Consider the following 15,102-nt stretch of genomic DNA (forward strand, 5'->3'; position numbering starts at 1 on the left):
TAAGAATCAAGAGATACTTTCAAAGGGATCCTCCTGGACTTCCTACTGAAACCTTGTAACTTAGGATCTTTTCATTAAGCAGATTTTATTTCTAGAAAACACTCTTATAAAGACATGTGGAATTCTCAAACTTACTAACATTTATGCAACTTGATATCAATCTTAATGTTGAGACTAAATGCAAAAACGATTTTAAATTTCAGCCTAATGTGCAAGACCAACTGGGAGCTTTGCTGACAAAGAAAAAATTTACACCTAGAGTTGACCAAAAAACTCTACCAGAAAAGTGGGAAGATTTAAAAAGGTTTCTTGCAGTCTGACGAGGCTCAGACATAACACTGACCCAGAGAACTTTCTTGGATTCTGAGAAACATGGCATTCCTAGAATTACCAAGTGCCTAGAAAAAACAGCAGACAGCTATGCTTCCTAGAGGAAAGGAAAGTCTGTTTCTCGCAAAACAACTTTGGAAGCCACTTGGTACAATTTTCTTTCATACAAAAGAAGACAATCACAAGTTAACCTAAAGATTGCTGTAACTCTTCATCTTTGAGACCATGTCTGAGGTAAGACAAATATCAAATAGAGCCTTTTAAAACACACATAATGCTGAAATATTTATTGTAGTGGCTTCAAAATCAGGTCCACAAATTCTGTGATACTTCTTCCTTCAGGAGGTAGAGATGAATATCCTCCCCTGGAGGGTGAGTTGGACTTAGTGATTCACTTCTTTTTTTTTTTTTTTAATTTATTTATTTTTGGCTGCACTGGGTCTTTGTTGCTGCTGCTCACGGGCTTTCTCTAGTTGTGGCGAGTGGGGGCTACTCTCTGTTGCGGTGCACAGGCTTCTCATTGTGGTGGCTTCTCTTGTTGCAGAGCACAGGCTCTAGGCGCGCGGGCTTCAGTAGTCGTGGCTCGTGGGCTCAGTAGTTGTGGCTCGCGAACTCTAGAGTGCAGGCTCAGTAGTTGCGGCGCACGGGCTTAGTTGCTCCACGGCATGTGGCATCTTCCCAGACCAGGGCTTGAACCCATGTCCCCTGTATTGGCAGGCAGATTCTTAACCACTGCGCCATCAGGGCAGCCCTAGTGATTCACTTCTAATGAGCAGAATATGGCAGAAGTGATGGTGGTCACTTCCTAGATTAGGATATACAAAGATCGAGGCCTCCATCTTGGGACATGCTTGTGCTCTCTCTCTCTCTCTCTTTTTCCCTCTCGCTCTCTCTCTTTCTCAGACAACATGCTCTTGGGGAAGCTGGCTGCCATGCTGTCAGTAGCCCTACGGAGAGGCGCATATGGTAAAGAAATGACACCTCTGGCCAACAGCCAGACAAGAAAACCCACAGATGACATGCGAGCTTAGGAAGCAGATTCTGCAGGCCCAGCTGAGCCTAGAGAGGGCCACAGCCCTGGTCAACAGCTTGACTGCAGCCTCCTCAGAGACCCTGGCCAGAGCCACCCAGCTAAGCTGCCTCCAAATCCTGGCTATCAGAAACTTCGTGAGATGATAAATGGTTATCGTTTTAAGCTGCTAAATGTCTGAGTAATTTATTATACAGCAATAATGAATACAAATACACCCTAGGGAACTATCATGATATCAAAAGGTAGCGGGAAGCAAATATCAAACATTTATTTTGGATCTCAGATATCAAAGTGTGCTAGGAATCAAAACGCCCATGAGAAAACAGGAACTCCTACTGCAAAAGTCTGTTAAGTCAAGTAAGATCCTGCTTTGCAGAGAGTAAAATGATCGACTGTTATCCTGAATGGCTTACTTAGCATGAATGTTTTTGTTTTGTTTTGTTTTGTTTTGTTTTTTGCAGTACGCAGGCCTCTCACTGTTGTGGCCTCTCCCGTTGCGAAGCACAGGCTCCGGACGCACAGGCTCAGCGGCCATGGCTCACGGGCCCAGCCGCTCCGCGGCATGTGGGATCTTCCCGGACCGGGGCACGAACCCGTGTCCCCTGCATCGGCAGGCGGACTCCCAACCACTGCGCCACCAGGGAAGTCCTAGCATGAATGTTTGACCTCAAAAATGAACTCTCTTTGACATAAATCATAGCAATATTTTTTTTGATCTGTTTCCTAAAGCAAAGGAAATAAAAGCAAAAATAAACAAATAGGACCTAAGTAAACTTTTTTTTTGGCCACTCCAAGTGGTGCAACATGTGGGAACTTAGTTCCCTGACCAGGAATCAAACCCGTGTCCCCTGCAGTGGAAGCATGGAGTCTTAACCACTGGACTACCAGGGAAGTCCCAGGACCTAAGTAAACTTAAAAGTAGTTGTAAGCAAAGGAAACAGTTGACGAAATGAAAAGACAACCTACAGAATGGGAGACTATATTTGCAAATGATATGACAGATAAGAGGTTAATATCCAAAATATGTAAAGAGCTCATACAATTCAACATCAAAAAAACAAACAACTCCATTAAAAGATGGGCAAAAGAACTGAGTAGACGTTTTTCCAAAGAAGACATGCAGAGAGCCAACAGGCACATGAAAACATGCTCAACATCGCTAATCATTAGGGAAATGCAAATCAAAGCCACACCTGTCAGAATAGCTATCACCAAAAAAACACAAATAACAAATGTTGGCAAGGATGTGGAGCAAAGGGAACCCTCATACACCGTTGCCGGGAACGTAAACTGGTGCAGCAGTTACCAATGGGGAGAGGGAATTGCGGAGGGGCAAGACCGGGGTAGGGGATTAAGAGGTTCATACAATTAGGTATAAAATAAATAAGCTACAAGGATATATTGTACAACAGAGGGAATACAGCCTAAGAGGTTCAAACAATTAGGTATAAAATAAATAAGCTACAAGGATATATTGTACAACAGAGGGAATACAGCCAATATTTTATAGTACCTATGAATGGAGTATGACCTTTAAAAATTGTGAATCCCTATGTTACATACCTGAAACTTATATAATATTGTACATCAACAATACCTCAATAAAAAGAAAAAAATGAACATTATATGAGTGTCCTGTGTGACTGTAAAGGAGAGCATGACAATTTCTAGGATGACAGAACAGTTCTGTAGCATGATTGTAATAGTGGTTACATGGACCTAAGCATATGATATAAATTTTATAGAGCTATACATCCCCCTAAAAAATAAAGAATGCATGTAAGCATTGATGAAATCCAAATGTGTTTAGTTAATAATATTGTACCAATGTCAATTTCCTGGTTTGCATCATTGTGCTATGGTTATGTAAGATGTTATCATTAGAGGAAGCTGGGGTAAGGGTACAATGGAAACTCCTTGTACTATTTTTAAACTTCTTGTTTTTGTTTTTGTTTTTTGTTTTTTGCGGTGCGCGGGCCTCTCACTGTTGTGGCCTCTCCCGTTGCGGAGCACAGGCTCCGGACGCGCAGGCTCAGCGGCCATGGCTCACGGGCCCAGCCGCTCCGCGGCATGTGGGATCCTCCCGGACTGGGGCACAAACCCGTGTCCCCTGCATCGGCAGGCAGACTCTCAACCACTGCGCCACCAGGGAAGCCCCTTTTTAAACTTCTTGTACCATCTTTAAACTATTTTTAAATGTCTACAAATCTCAAGTTATCTTAAAATAAAAAGCTTTTAAAGTACCCTAATTCTTTAATATCTAAAGATGGTAAATTTCTTGATAGAACTAGTTTAGTATTCAAAATGCTTTAAATCAAAATGTGTTCTCCAATCAAAAAGCTTCTCAAAGGTGCTTAAAGTCAGGGTAGTGTTTACCTTTGGAAAGGAGGATGGAGGTTGTGTCTGGAAGGGAACCTGGGTGGATGATGGTCTATTTTTGACCCAGGTAAGAGTTACTCAAGTGGGTTCACTTTTTCATAATCCAAACTGTACATTTCTCTATATGCTTGGTATGTACTTCAGTAAATGTATATATTTTTTAAATGTTCCCCAAAACACATGCAGAAATTATGAGTTAAAAAAATTCAGTTTTGAACTTTTTTCTTTCATTAGCAAATAGTAAGTATTATATCATACTTCCGAATATTTTATAAATATATATTTAATTCGGATACAACTGATGATTCACTCTGGAGCCACCACTCCCCAGAAGCTCAGGCCAAATTATCTACAAATAGAGTAACAGAGTAACATTTTCCATTTGAGAAGACAAATATTTCAGAAACATATTTTCCAAAAAAAAATCTTACCAAGACTGCAAAGGGCTTTTGCGCTGCCCTTGAGACATCAACATACGAATGTCAAGTTTACAGTGTCCTCCAATTTCCCCGCTCTGGAAAAAATCTTCCTTAAATCTGGTGTACAACAAAAAATTAAGTTAAGCTTGGAAGATTTTTTCATGACTCTGACACGTGGGTTGTAACTAAAGTGGTTTGCCAATTTCCAAAATCAGTTTTTCATTAGAAGTTAACTCTTTATAATAGAATATTTCAAACATACACAGAAGTAGCAAAATGGTATAAGGAATCTAATGTACCCATCACCCAGTTTCATAATGATCAACTCATTATGACCAATGTGGGTCATTCATCCCCTCCCCCATTCCCCAACCTCATCACCATATTATTAGGAAGCAAATTCAAGGCTTGCAAATCCTGAAACTGCAAATATTTCAGGATTTCCCTTAGATTTTAACATCTCCCACTGAAGTACCTGTCGTGGTTTCTCTTGATGTTTCTTAAATCAAGGTAGAGACTGGTCGCTCTGCAGTACTGAAGGTAACGGGAACACACTAGACTTGAGTCATTCTGAAATAAGGTTGAGAAATAAGAAAAAAATAACTGCGATTATTAACAATTCCAGGACAGACCGGAGTTGTCTGACATCATGCTGACAGCATGTTGCCTTCAGGTTCCAACCACACGATGTGATGAAAAGTGCTTCCCGAAGACCACTTGTTTTCCCCGGCAGACACTGGCCAAGCATACTTTTACCAATTTGCACACTTCTAGGTTACTACGACGCACGCTTAAATGTTCTATCACCTTCAAACTTTAGAGAGTCAGCAGCTGTATTTGTGGTTCATTTCACCCTCCTGGAAAAAAAATAATGCACTCACAACCCTCACTAACCACACAGCTATGTGAAAAAGCATTTTCCAAAGACCAGCCAAAGGAAACAAGGAAGAATGCACCCGTCAGAGTCATTAAAATGCAAGGCAGGAAGGGCAGTTTGCCAATTTGAATTAGAGGTACTTTCTGCAAACCTTAAAACCTGTGAGAGTCTCTGTCTCCACGGCGGTGTGAGAGCCATGTTTTCTAACTCACTGAGGTAAAGGAGTTTTTGTTTGTTTTTGGGTTTTTTTTACAAATTTTTTAATTTTTATTTTGGGCTGCATTGGGTCTTCGTTGCTGCGCAGGCTTTCTCTCGTTGCGGTGAGCAGGGGCTACTCTTCGTTGCAGTGCGCAGGCTTCTCATTGAGGTGGCCTCTTCCATTGCGGAGCACGGGCTCTAGGTGCACGGACTTCAGTAGTTGTGGCTCGCGGGCTCTACAGCGCAGGCTCAGTAGTTGTGGTGCACGGGCTTAGTTGCTCCGTGGCATGTGGGATCTTCCCGGACCAGGGTTTGAACCCGTGTCCCCTGCATTGGCAGGCGGATTCTTAACCACTGTGCAACCAGGGAAGTCCCTGAATGGTGTTTTGGAATCTGGAGTTGGTAAGGGGTCATACCCATAGCACAAAACCTAACAAGGCAGATCTTGGTGAGGAAAGCATTCTGCAAACCGCCTTGGAAGAGGTGTGCGAGGTGGAGATGGGGCCCTTCCCTGCCCTTTCCACATGAACAGCTAAACTCCAAACAAAGTGTAAAACGTCGTCTGTTAAAGACACCCCTCAGCAGTGCAGGTTAATGCCTTGCCTCCATCTTCTGGTTCAGCCACCTTGCTAGAATCGCTTCAAGTTCTTTCACGCGACACCCTCCAAAAGCACTATACAGCATCTATTCAGTTTTGAAAGCAGTTGGAAGCCATGTCCTCCTTTCAAACATATCAGATAGTCATAGTTTGAGGCAATTAAAATATTTCTGGGTTTAGAATTATTCCCCCCAACATATACTAAAGAAGATAGGTTGATAAATTACATCTTTATAAATGCCCTTGCAAGTAGTTTGGGACACGTGATACACCCTCACCATGCTGCATTTGTTAGCACTTTGCAGCTTGCAAAACGCTTTTCTGTATGTTTGCTGGCTTGATTCTCACAAACAGTATAGCAGATAGGCAGGGCAGGTATTACCGATGCCACTGGACCAGAGAGGGAGGGATTCCTTTCATAGTGCCATCTATCTTGTTTTTATATTATGATCTAACCACTATGAGTGTAGGGGATTAAGAGATACAAATTATTACGTATAAAATAAGCTACAAGGATATCTTGTACAACACAGGGAATATAGCCAATATTTCATCATAACTAAAAATGGAATATAACTTTTAAAAGTGTGACTGTGTGGGCTTCCCTGGTGGCGCAGTGGTTGAGAGTCCGCCTGCCGATGCAGGGGACACGGGTTCGTGCCCCGGTCTGGGAAGATCCCACATGCCGCGGAGCGGCTGGGCCCGTGAGCCATGGCCGCTGAGCCTGCGCGTCCGGAGCCTGTGCTCCGCAACGGGAGAGGCCACAACAGTGAGAGGCCCGCATACCGCAAAAAAAAAAAAAAAAAAAAAAGTGTGAATGTGAATCACTATATTGTATATCTGTAACTTATATAATATTGTACATCAACTATGCTTCAATAAATAAATGAATAAATAAATACTACGGGTGTTTCTGAATAAACACACTCGTTTATGAAGGGGTTAAACACCCACCATTCCCTTCGGCTGGCAGAGCACATGGAGTTCCTCCAGCCGCTCTCCAGAATACCCAAAGTCAGCTTGCTTCCAGAATATTTCCTGGGCTGATTCAAGAGTGTCCGTCCTGTTAGAAAACAAAAAATTCTGTGATATTCATCTTTTTACTTTTTCTGGACCTTAAATTTTCTTTCTAAGTGTTAAATTGCTAGAAGTCAGTCATTATTTTTTTTAAGTAAACTATCATAATTTAAAAATCTATCCCTCACCACATGATGTAAGCAAAATAAGTTATTTATAGACTTACTCCCTTATAATAAAAATACAAAATGGAAAGGTATGAAGTTAGGATCATCTGGAACTGAAGACAATGAACTGTTAATTACTGTATTTTCTTTACCCCGTGAACCTTGCGTGTGTTGGAAATACTGATTATACTTAACTCTCTTCTCCAGAACCAAGAGAAACCATCCATTTATCTTCTTAGCATATGCTGGGGGAAAATATTTTCTGTGATCCACACTGTTTTCTCTCTCTGGCAGAGGAAATGAGAGCTATTCCTGTCCCAGTGGGAGACAGTCAAGTTGAACTCATGACTGTGTAAGCAAATTAATATCTAAAGGAATTACTATCTAATACCAAAAGAGTCTAGCTGGGGATTGGAGCCTCAGCATACACTGCAGAGAAAGTAGACAAAGTACAGGGGAAGAGGTATTCCATCCAGAAACTTACCATCCCATATCCACGTAGGTGCAAACAGGGTAACTAAACCTGAACTCTGGTCTGCAGGACTTCTCATAACCCCAGCAGTGCTTTAAATTTTCTAAGTGTTTCTGGAACATAAGAGGTATATGTTTAGACTTGTCTACCTCCTTCTGACATTTAGAGAGGACTCAGATTTTTTTCCATGAGGAAAACAAATTTTTATATAACTTTCACCTTCATGTTTTATAATACTTATTCATGTAATAGAAATAAGTAAATTCTAAAAAAAGCAGTCTCAAGTTTCTTAACAACAATTATCCTTAATCACCAACCCCTCCCCCACCAGGCCTGTCCTCCCACCAAAAATCTGGGTTTTAGCTAGACTACCACAGATCATTTGAACTGCCATTTTTTTAACTTAATTAATTAATTAATTTTTAAATGAAACATAGTTGATTTAGTGTTGTATTAATTACCGCCATACAGCAAAGTGATTCAATTATACATATATATATATATATATACCCACATCCTTTTTTTTATTTATTCTTTTCCATCATGATTTACCATAGGATACTGAATACGGTTCTCTGCTCTACAGTAAGACCTTATGTATCCATTCTATATATAAAAGCTTACATCTGCTGACCGCAACCTCCCACTCCATCCCTCCCCTAACCTCCTCCCCTAAATTGGAGTTTCTTGAAGTAGCTTAATGAAATCAGTGAGGAAACTGATCCTAAAATCAGTCCCTAGAGAGTCACAAAAATTGGAATTTCTTTCACCAGAAGAATCACAACTAAACCGAAGGGATCAGCAGCTTTACTCATCAATCGAGACCAGCAGAGATCCCGGAAGATGTCACAGCTCTGCAGCCCTTGCGGGATATAGCAGCTGCTGCCGGCCAGGAAGCTTAGGATGCTGTTCTGCGAGGCCCCAGGAGCAGTCCTGATCTGATTCCCAGCCCTGCCTCTCCGCATGCTTCCTGTGCCAGCACCATGGGAAAGGAAATGGCTCACAATGCCCTGCTTTGATCTCTGAGGCCTCTGAGATGTCTGAATGGGTTCCAATCTGAAACCTTTCCAACAACTAAAACAGAAGGAAGGCTGCAGTAATAGTCTTCATTATTTGGAGACAGAGGTGGAGGTGTTATTACCAAAATGAAGTGCTGAGAGATCCTCTGAAGTGCAGATTAAGGAGAGGTGTGAAATTCTCCAGTTACTTTTAACTAGATATTCTTTTCTGCATCAAATCTAATTCACTTCATTTACAGAGTATACAAATAGTATAGGCTGCCTATTTATTTCACTAGTGATTTAGATTTAAAATCTCACCTCTGTGAGTGGGACATAATTCTTAGCAAAGTTGAGTCACTAAGAAGCATTAGGTGAAATACAGACACTGACAGACCCACAGTTACAACCAAGAGACTGAAGTCTACTTTCAGGTTCAAGTTACAATGAGGAACTAGTGAACCAGCCTAAATTGCTTCCTTTTAAAAATATACAAGGAGAGAATAGTATTTACCTTATAAGGACAATGCGAGTCTTTCTTACAGACCATGGCAATATGCCTATTATTGTGCAAAAAGAAGGGAATATGCTCTTCTGGCAGGCGGAGGCTGGCATAGTTGAACAGAGGGGCACCCAGAATGCCATCAGCCTGGGGAGGAACCTCGTCTTGGCCACTCAGGGGAACTTCATGAAGCAATGCTCCAAAGACAAGCAGCATGAACATAGCAACCTCCAAACCTAAAGGTCAAATTGACAACATCCTCATTAAGACATACCCTTTCAAAGCCAAAGGCTCAAGGGCTAAGCACAATTACAGTGAACTTCGCTATTTCACTGAATAATGTTCCTTTACTCTACAAATATTGATTGTGCACTTGTCATTTGCCAGGCACTGTGTTGGGAGCTAGGTATACAGAGGTGAGCAAAGCAGGAAGGACCCCTGCTCTCACGGAGCTTACAAGCTAGTGGAGTAGACATAAACAATCAAATAAATAACTGCAGGTGATGACAAAGGCTGTGAATCAAATAAACCGAGGGCTGGCAAACTTTTTCTGGAAAGGGCCAGGTAGTAAATATTTTTGGCTTTGCAGGCCAGGCAGTGTTTGAGACAACTCCTCAACAGGGCCTTTATCAGGAAAGCAGCCATAGCTACGCTAGAGGAAAGGGGGCTGTGTTCTAATAAAACTTTATTTACAAAGATGGGAGGAGGACCTTGATAGGACCCTGTCTGAGTAAGTAAGGTAACGTGATACACAACACAGTACACTGGTTAAGCATATAGACTTTGAAGCTAGTCCACTGAGATTTGAGTGTGGCTGCAGCCTAAACTGTTTGACCTTGAGCAAGTTATTTAATCTTTCTGTGTCTCAGCATTTCCATCTGTAAAATGGAAATCAGAATAACCCTTCCCCATAGGGCTGTTGTGAGTTAAATATTGGTAACGTGTCTAGATGTACCTGGCATGTTAAATGCTACGTTAAGTGTTTATTAAATAAACGTTTAAAGCTACATGGGATGGGGTGGGGTTGCTAAGTAACGTTTGAGCTCAGACCTGCCAGATGAGAAGCAGTGAAAACATGCCAGGAAGAGAGAAGAAAGGAAGTACAATGGTTCCAAGCAAGTGTGTACCTGCTGAATAAAAACTAACAATCACTGTAGTATGTGAGAATATGCTACTTTTCTAAGTACCAGGATGCAGCAAGGAACGTACAGTTGAAAACTAAACTCCTCAGCCCTCGTGGAGCTTACATTCTAGGGGGTATAATAGCATCTATGGGGACTTCCCTGGTGGTCCAGTGGCTAAGACTCTGTGCTGTCAATGCAGGGGGCCCAGGTTCGATCCCTGGTCACGGAACTAGATCTCACATGCTGTGACTAAGACCCAGCACAGCCAAATAAATAAATAAATATTAAAAAAATAATAATAACATCTACGTTATTAACAACTAAGACTAAAACTAAGAAAACTCCAGGAGTGAGTTTTCTTAGTCTGCCTCAGGGCTGTGCCCTTAAACTCTCCCTGCCCCGCCTTAGTATTGTGAAAAGAGATGATGGTCACGGCCCTTACTGCATTTCTAACTCACCCTAGAAGGATTAAATCTCTTAGACCAGATTTCACTTATATTTCACAGATAATAATCGTGCCATTTTGGGTTCACTTTAGTGGTTTCTTTGCTCTATTTTTTTTTAAGTTGTCTTCCCACCAGATGATAGAGCCCTGGTACACATGAGCAGCTCCCCAGCAGGGTCTGCTGTCACTGGAGCACACTGGAAAACCCAGCGTTCAAAATCAGTCTTCACTGACTATGGGCGATGAAGATGGAGCCTTTAGTAATAGACTGCTATGTTCAATCAGGCCTCAAGTCCCAAGGCCAAGTAATCATAACTAAACAGTTGGGACACCAAGAAGAAATCCCTTTCCCCTCTGGAGTGGGAAATACAGTGGCTCTTTTAGGCAACCCTAAAAGGAGTATATTGTTATTTGTTATAAAGCTCACCTGAATTAATATTTTTAGCTGGGACTTTTATCCAACCGTGAGTTGAAAGCAATTTCACAAAATTTAAAAATACATATTAATAGCAACAGTGACTCTAATTATAATGAAAATATTTACCTCTTTAATCCTGAGAACCACCAAGAAGCTGTTGTGATGTTTCAGATATCTAAAATCTGTCAGAAATGAAACATATTACCTTAAAAGGACGTTAAAATAGACTTTCACAACCAGATGATATTTTGAATTAAAGAAAATATTAAGAGAGAAGATAATTTAACAAGATATACCTGTAAGCAGAGGGACTGGCATGTAGTGAGACACGCCTTAAGCAGAAGGCCTGGCTCAGGTGCCCTTTCCTGGCCTTAACAAATACATACTGCTAAAAGCAAGGTTGCAGGTCATAACCCTCAAGACAGCAACTTAACAGAACAGATTCTAACAGCCAGCAGGAAGGAGATGACCCACTTTCTACAGGCACCAACTGGTACAGGCCAACAGGACACTCGGCAGATAAAACATTCCTCGGAGAAAACAATCTGCCTGGTTCTCACCAAAGTAATCCGACTCACCGAATCGAACTGCTCCCTAGGCTCTACTACAAATCTGAGCTTTCAGATTCAACAGGCAGAATGGCCAATCCTTTGCTCATCCCTCCATGAAATAGGTCACTGCTATGACCAAGTCTTGACCTTTGGTTATCCAAATCCATTGTCCTGGACTGAGCTCTAGCCATAACTAAATCCACTGATCCATGAAGGAGTAACGCTTAGGTCAAGGGAAAAATCTAAAGACTCAGATCAGAAACCTGGCTTTTGCAAAGATAAACTTGGATAAACTAGGAGTGGTTGCTAGTGCTTGAAAGCACAACCTCGGGGCCTGGCAGAGCCCTTCTGGTGTTGAGTTCTCTTGCAAGAGCCCCTGAGGGATGGGAGGGCGCACTTCCCCAGCAGATAGAAGCTTTAGCAGCTGAGCTACTTTTTCCTTCAGCACAAAACAGCTGTTTCCACAGGCCTAAGAAGGAGAAAGGAAAAAGGGAGAAGCCTGAGAGATGATGAGACATGAAAGCCCGAGGCTGATAGGGAACACAACGGGTGAGAGGGGGTGATGTTCTGTGACAGAGCTTGCAAAAGTTTAAAGAAGGCAGTGGACGGGTGAAAAGTTAAACGCATCTGAGACCCACAAGGACTCCTCCTAAAACTGCTCGCCCCGACAAATGCTAGAAGTTTTCCACGGCAGGAAGTTAGAAAGGGCCTGTCTGAGATGCCCAGGTGAGGTCCACCAGCTGTCTGCTAGAACGTCAGTGAAACCAGGGCGGGGGGGGTCAGCGGCAAGCGCCCTTCGGCGGCCTCGATGCTGCGCAGGAATTGGGGCGCAGAGATCCCCGGGGACCGCCCAACACCCAACACCGCACTCCCCACCCCCGGTCCCTGGCGCGCCTGGGAGGGGCCTGGAGAGCGGCTCCGCCCCGGCCTGGGAAACCCGGTCAAGGGGGCGCCGGCCGGGGAGCCGGCATTCTTCCCCGCGTCCGGAGGGCCCCCGGGGTCCCGTGCGCCGCTACAGGCGCCATGAACAGACCGAGCGCTCGGAGTCGGGAGGGTCAGGATCGCCTTCCCCACGTCCGCCTCTTCGGCCCGCGGGCGATGGGAAGGCGCAGGCAGACCCGTGGAGAGGCGCCAGCCCTCCGGGAAGCCGCGCCGGGAGCGGGCAGAAGCGCCCACCGCGCGCCCGGCCCCAAGAGCCGCTCAGCCGGCCGCGGCACACAGGGGGGCGGGTGAAGGCTCCGCGGACCCCGGGGCGAGTCCCACCTGGAGCTGGGCGAACCGGGGCTGCGGAGAAGCGGCGGCGGCGGCGGCTGCTCCGGAGGAGGGAGTCGTCATAACCGGCGACTGCAGCTCACCGGAAACCTCGGGCGCCGGAGCCGGGCCAGGGGGCGCCCGGGAGCCGCCGGGACACCTAGGCCGGCCTGCGCGGGGAGGCGGACCCCCGCCGCGCCGGGGGCCGCCGGGGCAGAAGCCGGGCCACGCGGGCCGGGCGGGGGCTGGGAGCGCGGGTCCCGACGGCAGGTCCGCGGGGACCGGGCTCGAGGGGCACCGTCTGCGGTTCCCTGCGTTCTCCCGCCAGGGCCAGAGAGCCAGGCTGGACTGTCGTCCTTGGGAGGAAGGGATAAGGCGCTTAAATGACCCTGGGACGGGTTGAGTAGAAAGCCTGACTCTCCTTCCCTTCTTCCTTCTCATTGCGTTGCATTGAGGCGGAGTTTTACTGTTTTCTTAATTAGAGCCGAAGTTGCCGCTCTCACTTTCACACGTGGGGCCTGCCCGTAGTTGGCAGCACTTTCTGGTGGCCAACCGGAGGATGGAGGATTCTTTGGAGTCCTTGAATATTATGTAGTAATACTCTTGCCTCCCTTCGTAACTATCCGAAAACTCACCAAGGTCAAATGCCGCTTTGTGGAGTTGTATTTTTATCGTTGTATTATTTTATAATTATTTAAATTGCAATTGCTTAATTGTTTTATCATAATTATTTGAACGCCCATCTCCCATACTTCTACTCTTGGCGCCCTCGGTTCTCATAGTATGCTGCGTAGTACAGAGCACAGTTAAGGTGAGCATTATTGATTCAACTTTAACTGATCAAAGTTGGTATCATCAAAATAAACTTACGCTCAGACACATAAAATCACCCGCATTAAGTACTATGATCATAAGAAAATACAACAGTTTGTTACCAAAGGCTTACATAATCTTCAAATAATTTTTTCAGATACCGTTATGAGAACAAGTTCCATTAGTAACTTGCTAAATGAGTAACATTATCTGGATTTTTTCTTTCAAATAATAGCAATGCAAAAACACACAGTACTTGATATGTGCCAAGGATTATTCTAAAGCACTGTACAGTATTAACTCGTTTACTCTTCATGTAAAAGACTCTGCCTCTAAAGGAAGTACTGTTCTATTATTTCGTACTTTGCCACCCCTTACCAATAAGCAGAGCAACTTTAAAAAGTGCTTTCTCAGCTTACTTGCCACCAATCTATTTTGTCACATACAGGAAATATAGCTTTCCTCTTAGTTGATTCAAAATGAATAAACAAGCTGGTTTGCCCCTGAGTGATATGTGATAAAGATATAGAGAAAAATACATAGATTTTTTTTAAAGAACGCATGAGAACAATATATGAGAAAGCCTTCTAAAAATATGTTAGTCTCATTGCAAGAGCAGACAAACCAATCCAACTGTTGGGAGGTGCACATGGTGCTATTTTAAATGGCTAAATATTAAGTTGTGGTCATTCTGGCTCAGGGGAGACAAAATGTGATGGGGCTTTAAGAACATGAGGTTGTGTTCTATCGTACTGTAACAGCCATTCTTAACATAGAATTTCCCTCCCAAAATATTAATGTTAAAATTTAGTTTTAAACAATAAACTCAAACGTCTATTAACAGGAGACTGATGAATAAACTATGGTATATTCACACAATGTAGAGCTATGCAGGCGTAAAAGAGGATTGAGAAATATCACTATACACTGCAGGATATATTATTGAGTGGAAAAAGCACAGTAGAAGAAGAATGTGCAATATGCTATCATTTACTGAGGAAAGGGAATATATATGTATAGATTTATGTATATAAATTGTTATTTACAAATAGAATAACAACATTAAAATGATTACCTATGGGGGAAGGAGGGAATATAGGTATAGGGGACAAAGAAGATAAGTTCTCTGAATATACATTATATACTTGTGACTTTAGAATCATGTAAATATTTTACATTATAAACTAAAACTAGGGACTTCCCTGATGGCGCAGCGGTTAAGAATCCGCCTGCCATTGCAGAGGACACGAGTTCGAGCCCTGCTCCGGGAAGATCCCACATGCCACAGAACAACTAAGCCCGTGCTCCACAAATACTGAGCCCTGCGCTCTAGAGCCCGCGAGCCTAGAGCCCGTGCTCCGCAACAAGGGAAGCCACCGCAATGAGAAGCCCCCGCACCGCAACGAAGTGTAGCCCCCACCAGCCGCAACTAGAGAAAGCCCACGCACAGCAACGAAGACCCAACGCAGCCAAAAATAAATAAAAAAAAAAACAAACCCAAATCTGCCCT

At 43.6% G+C, this 15,102-nt stretch overlaps 1 protein-coding gene across 1 annotated transcript in view; it reads right to left on the reverse strand.

Moving 5' to 3' along the window:
* EOGT (EGF domain specific O-linked N-acetylglucosamine transferase) overlaps nt 1-13,220 on the reverse strand; it is a 34,339-nt gene extending 21,119 nt beyond the window's left edge. The window contains 7 exon segments of the mRNA XM_029244405.1: nt 4,174-4,278; nt 4,637-4,731; nt 6,789-6,897; nt 7,503-7,603; nt 9,003-9,226; nt 12,792-12,824; nt 12,827-13,220. Coding sequence (XP_029100238.1) covers nt 4,174-4,278; nt 4,637-4,731; nt 6,789-6,897; nt 7,503-7,603; nt 9,003-9,226; nt 12,792-12,824; nt 12,827-13,220 — 1,061 coding nt within the window.
* Between the last annotated feature and the right edge of the window lie 1,882 nt (nt 13,221-15,102).

This window comes from Monodon monoceros, unplaced genomic scaffold (assembly GCF_005190385.1).
Source record: "Monodon monoceros isolate NGI ecotype Baffin Bay Population unplaced genomic scaffold, NGI_Narwhal_1 Super_Scaffold_3, whole genome shotgun sequence".
Lineage (NCBI taxonomy): Eukaryota > Metazoa > Chordata > Mammalia > Artiodactyla > Monodontidae > Monodon > Monodon monoceros.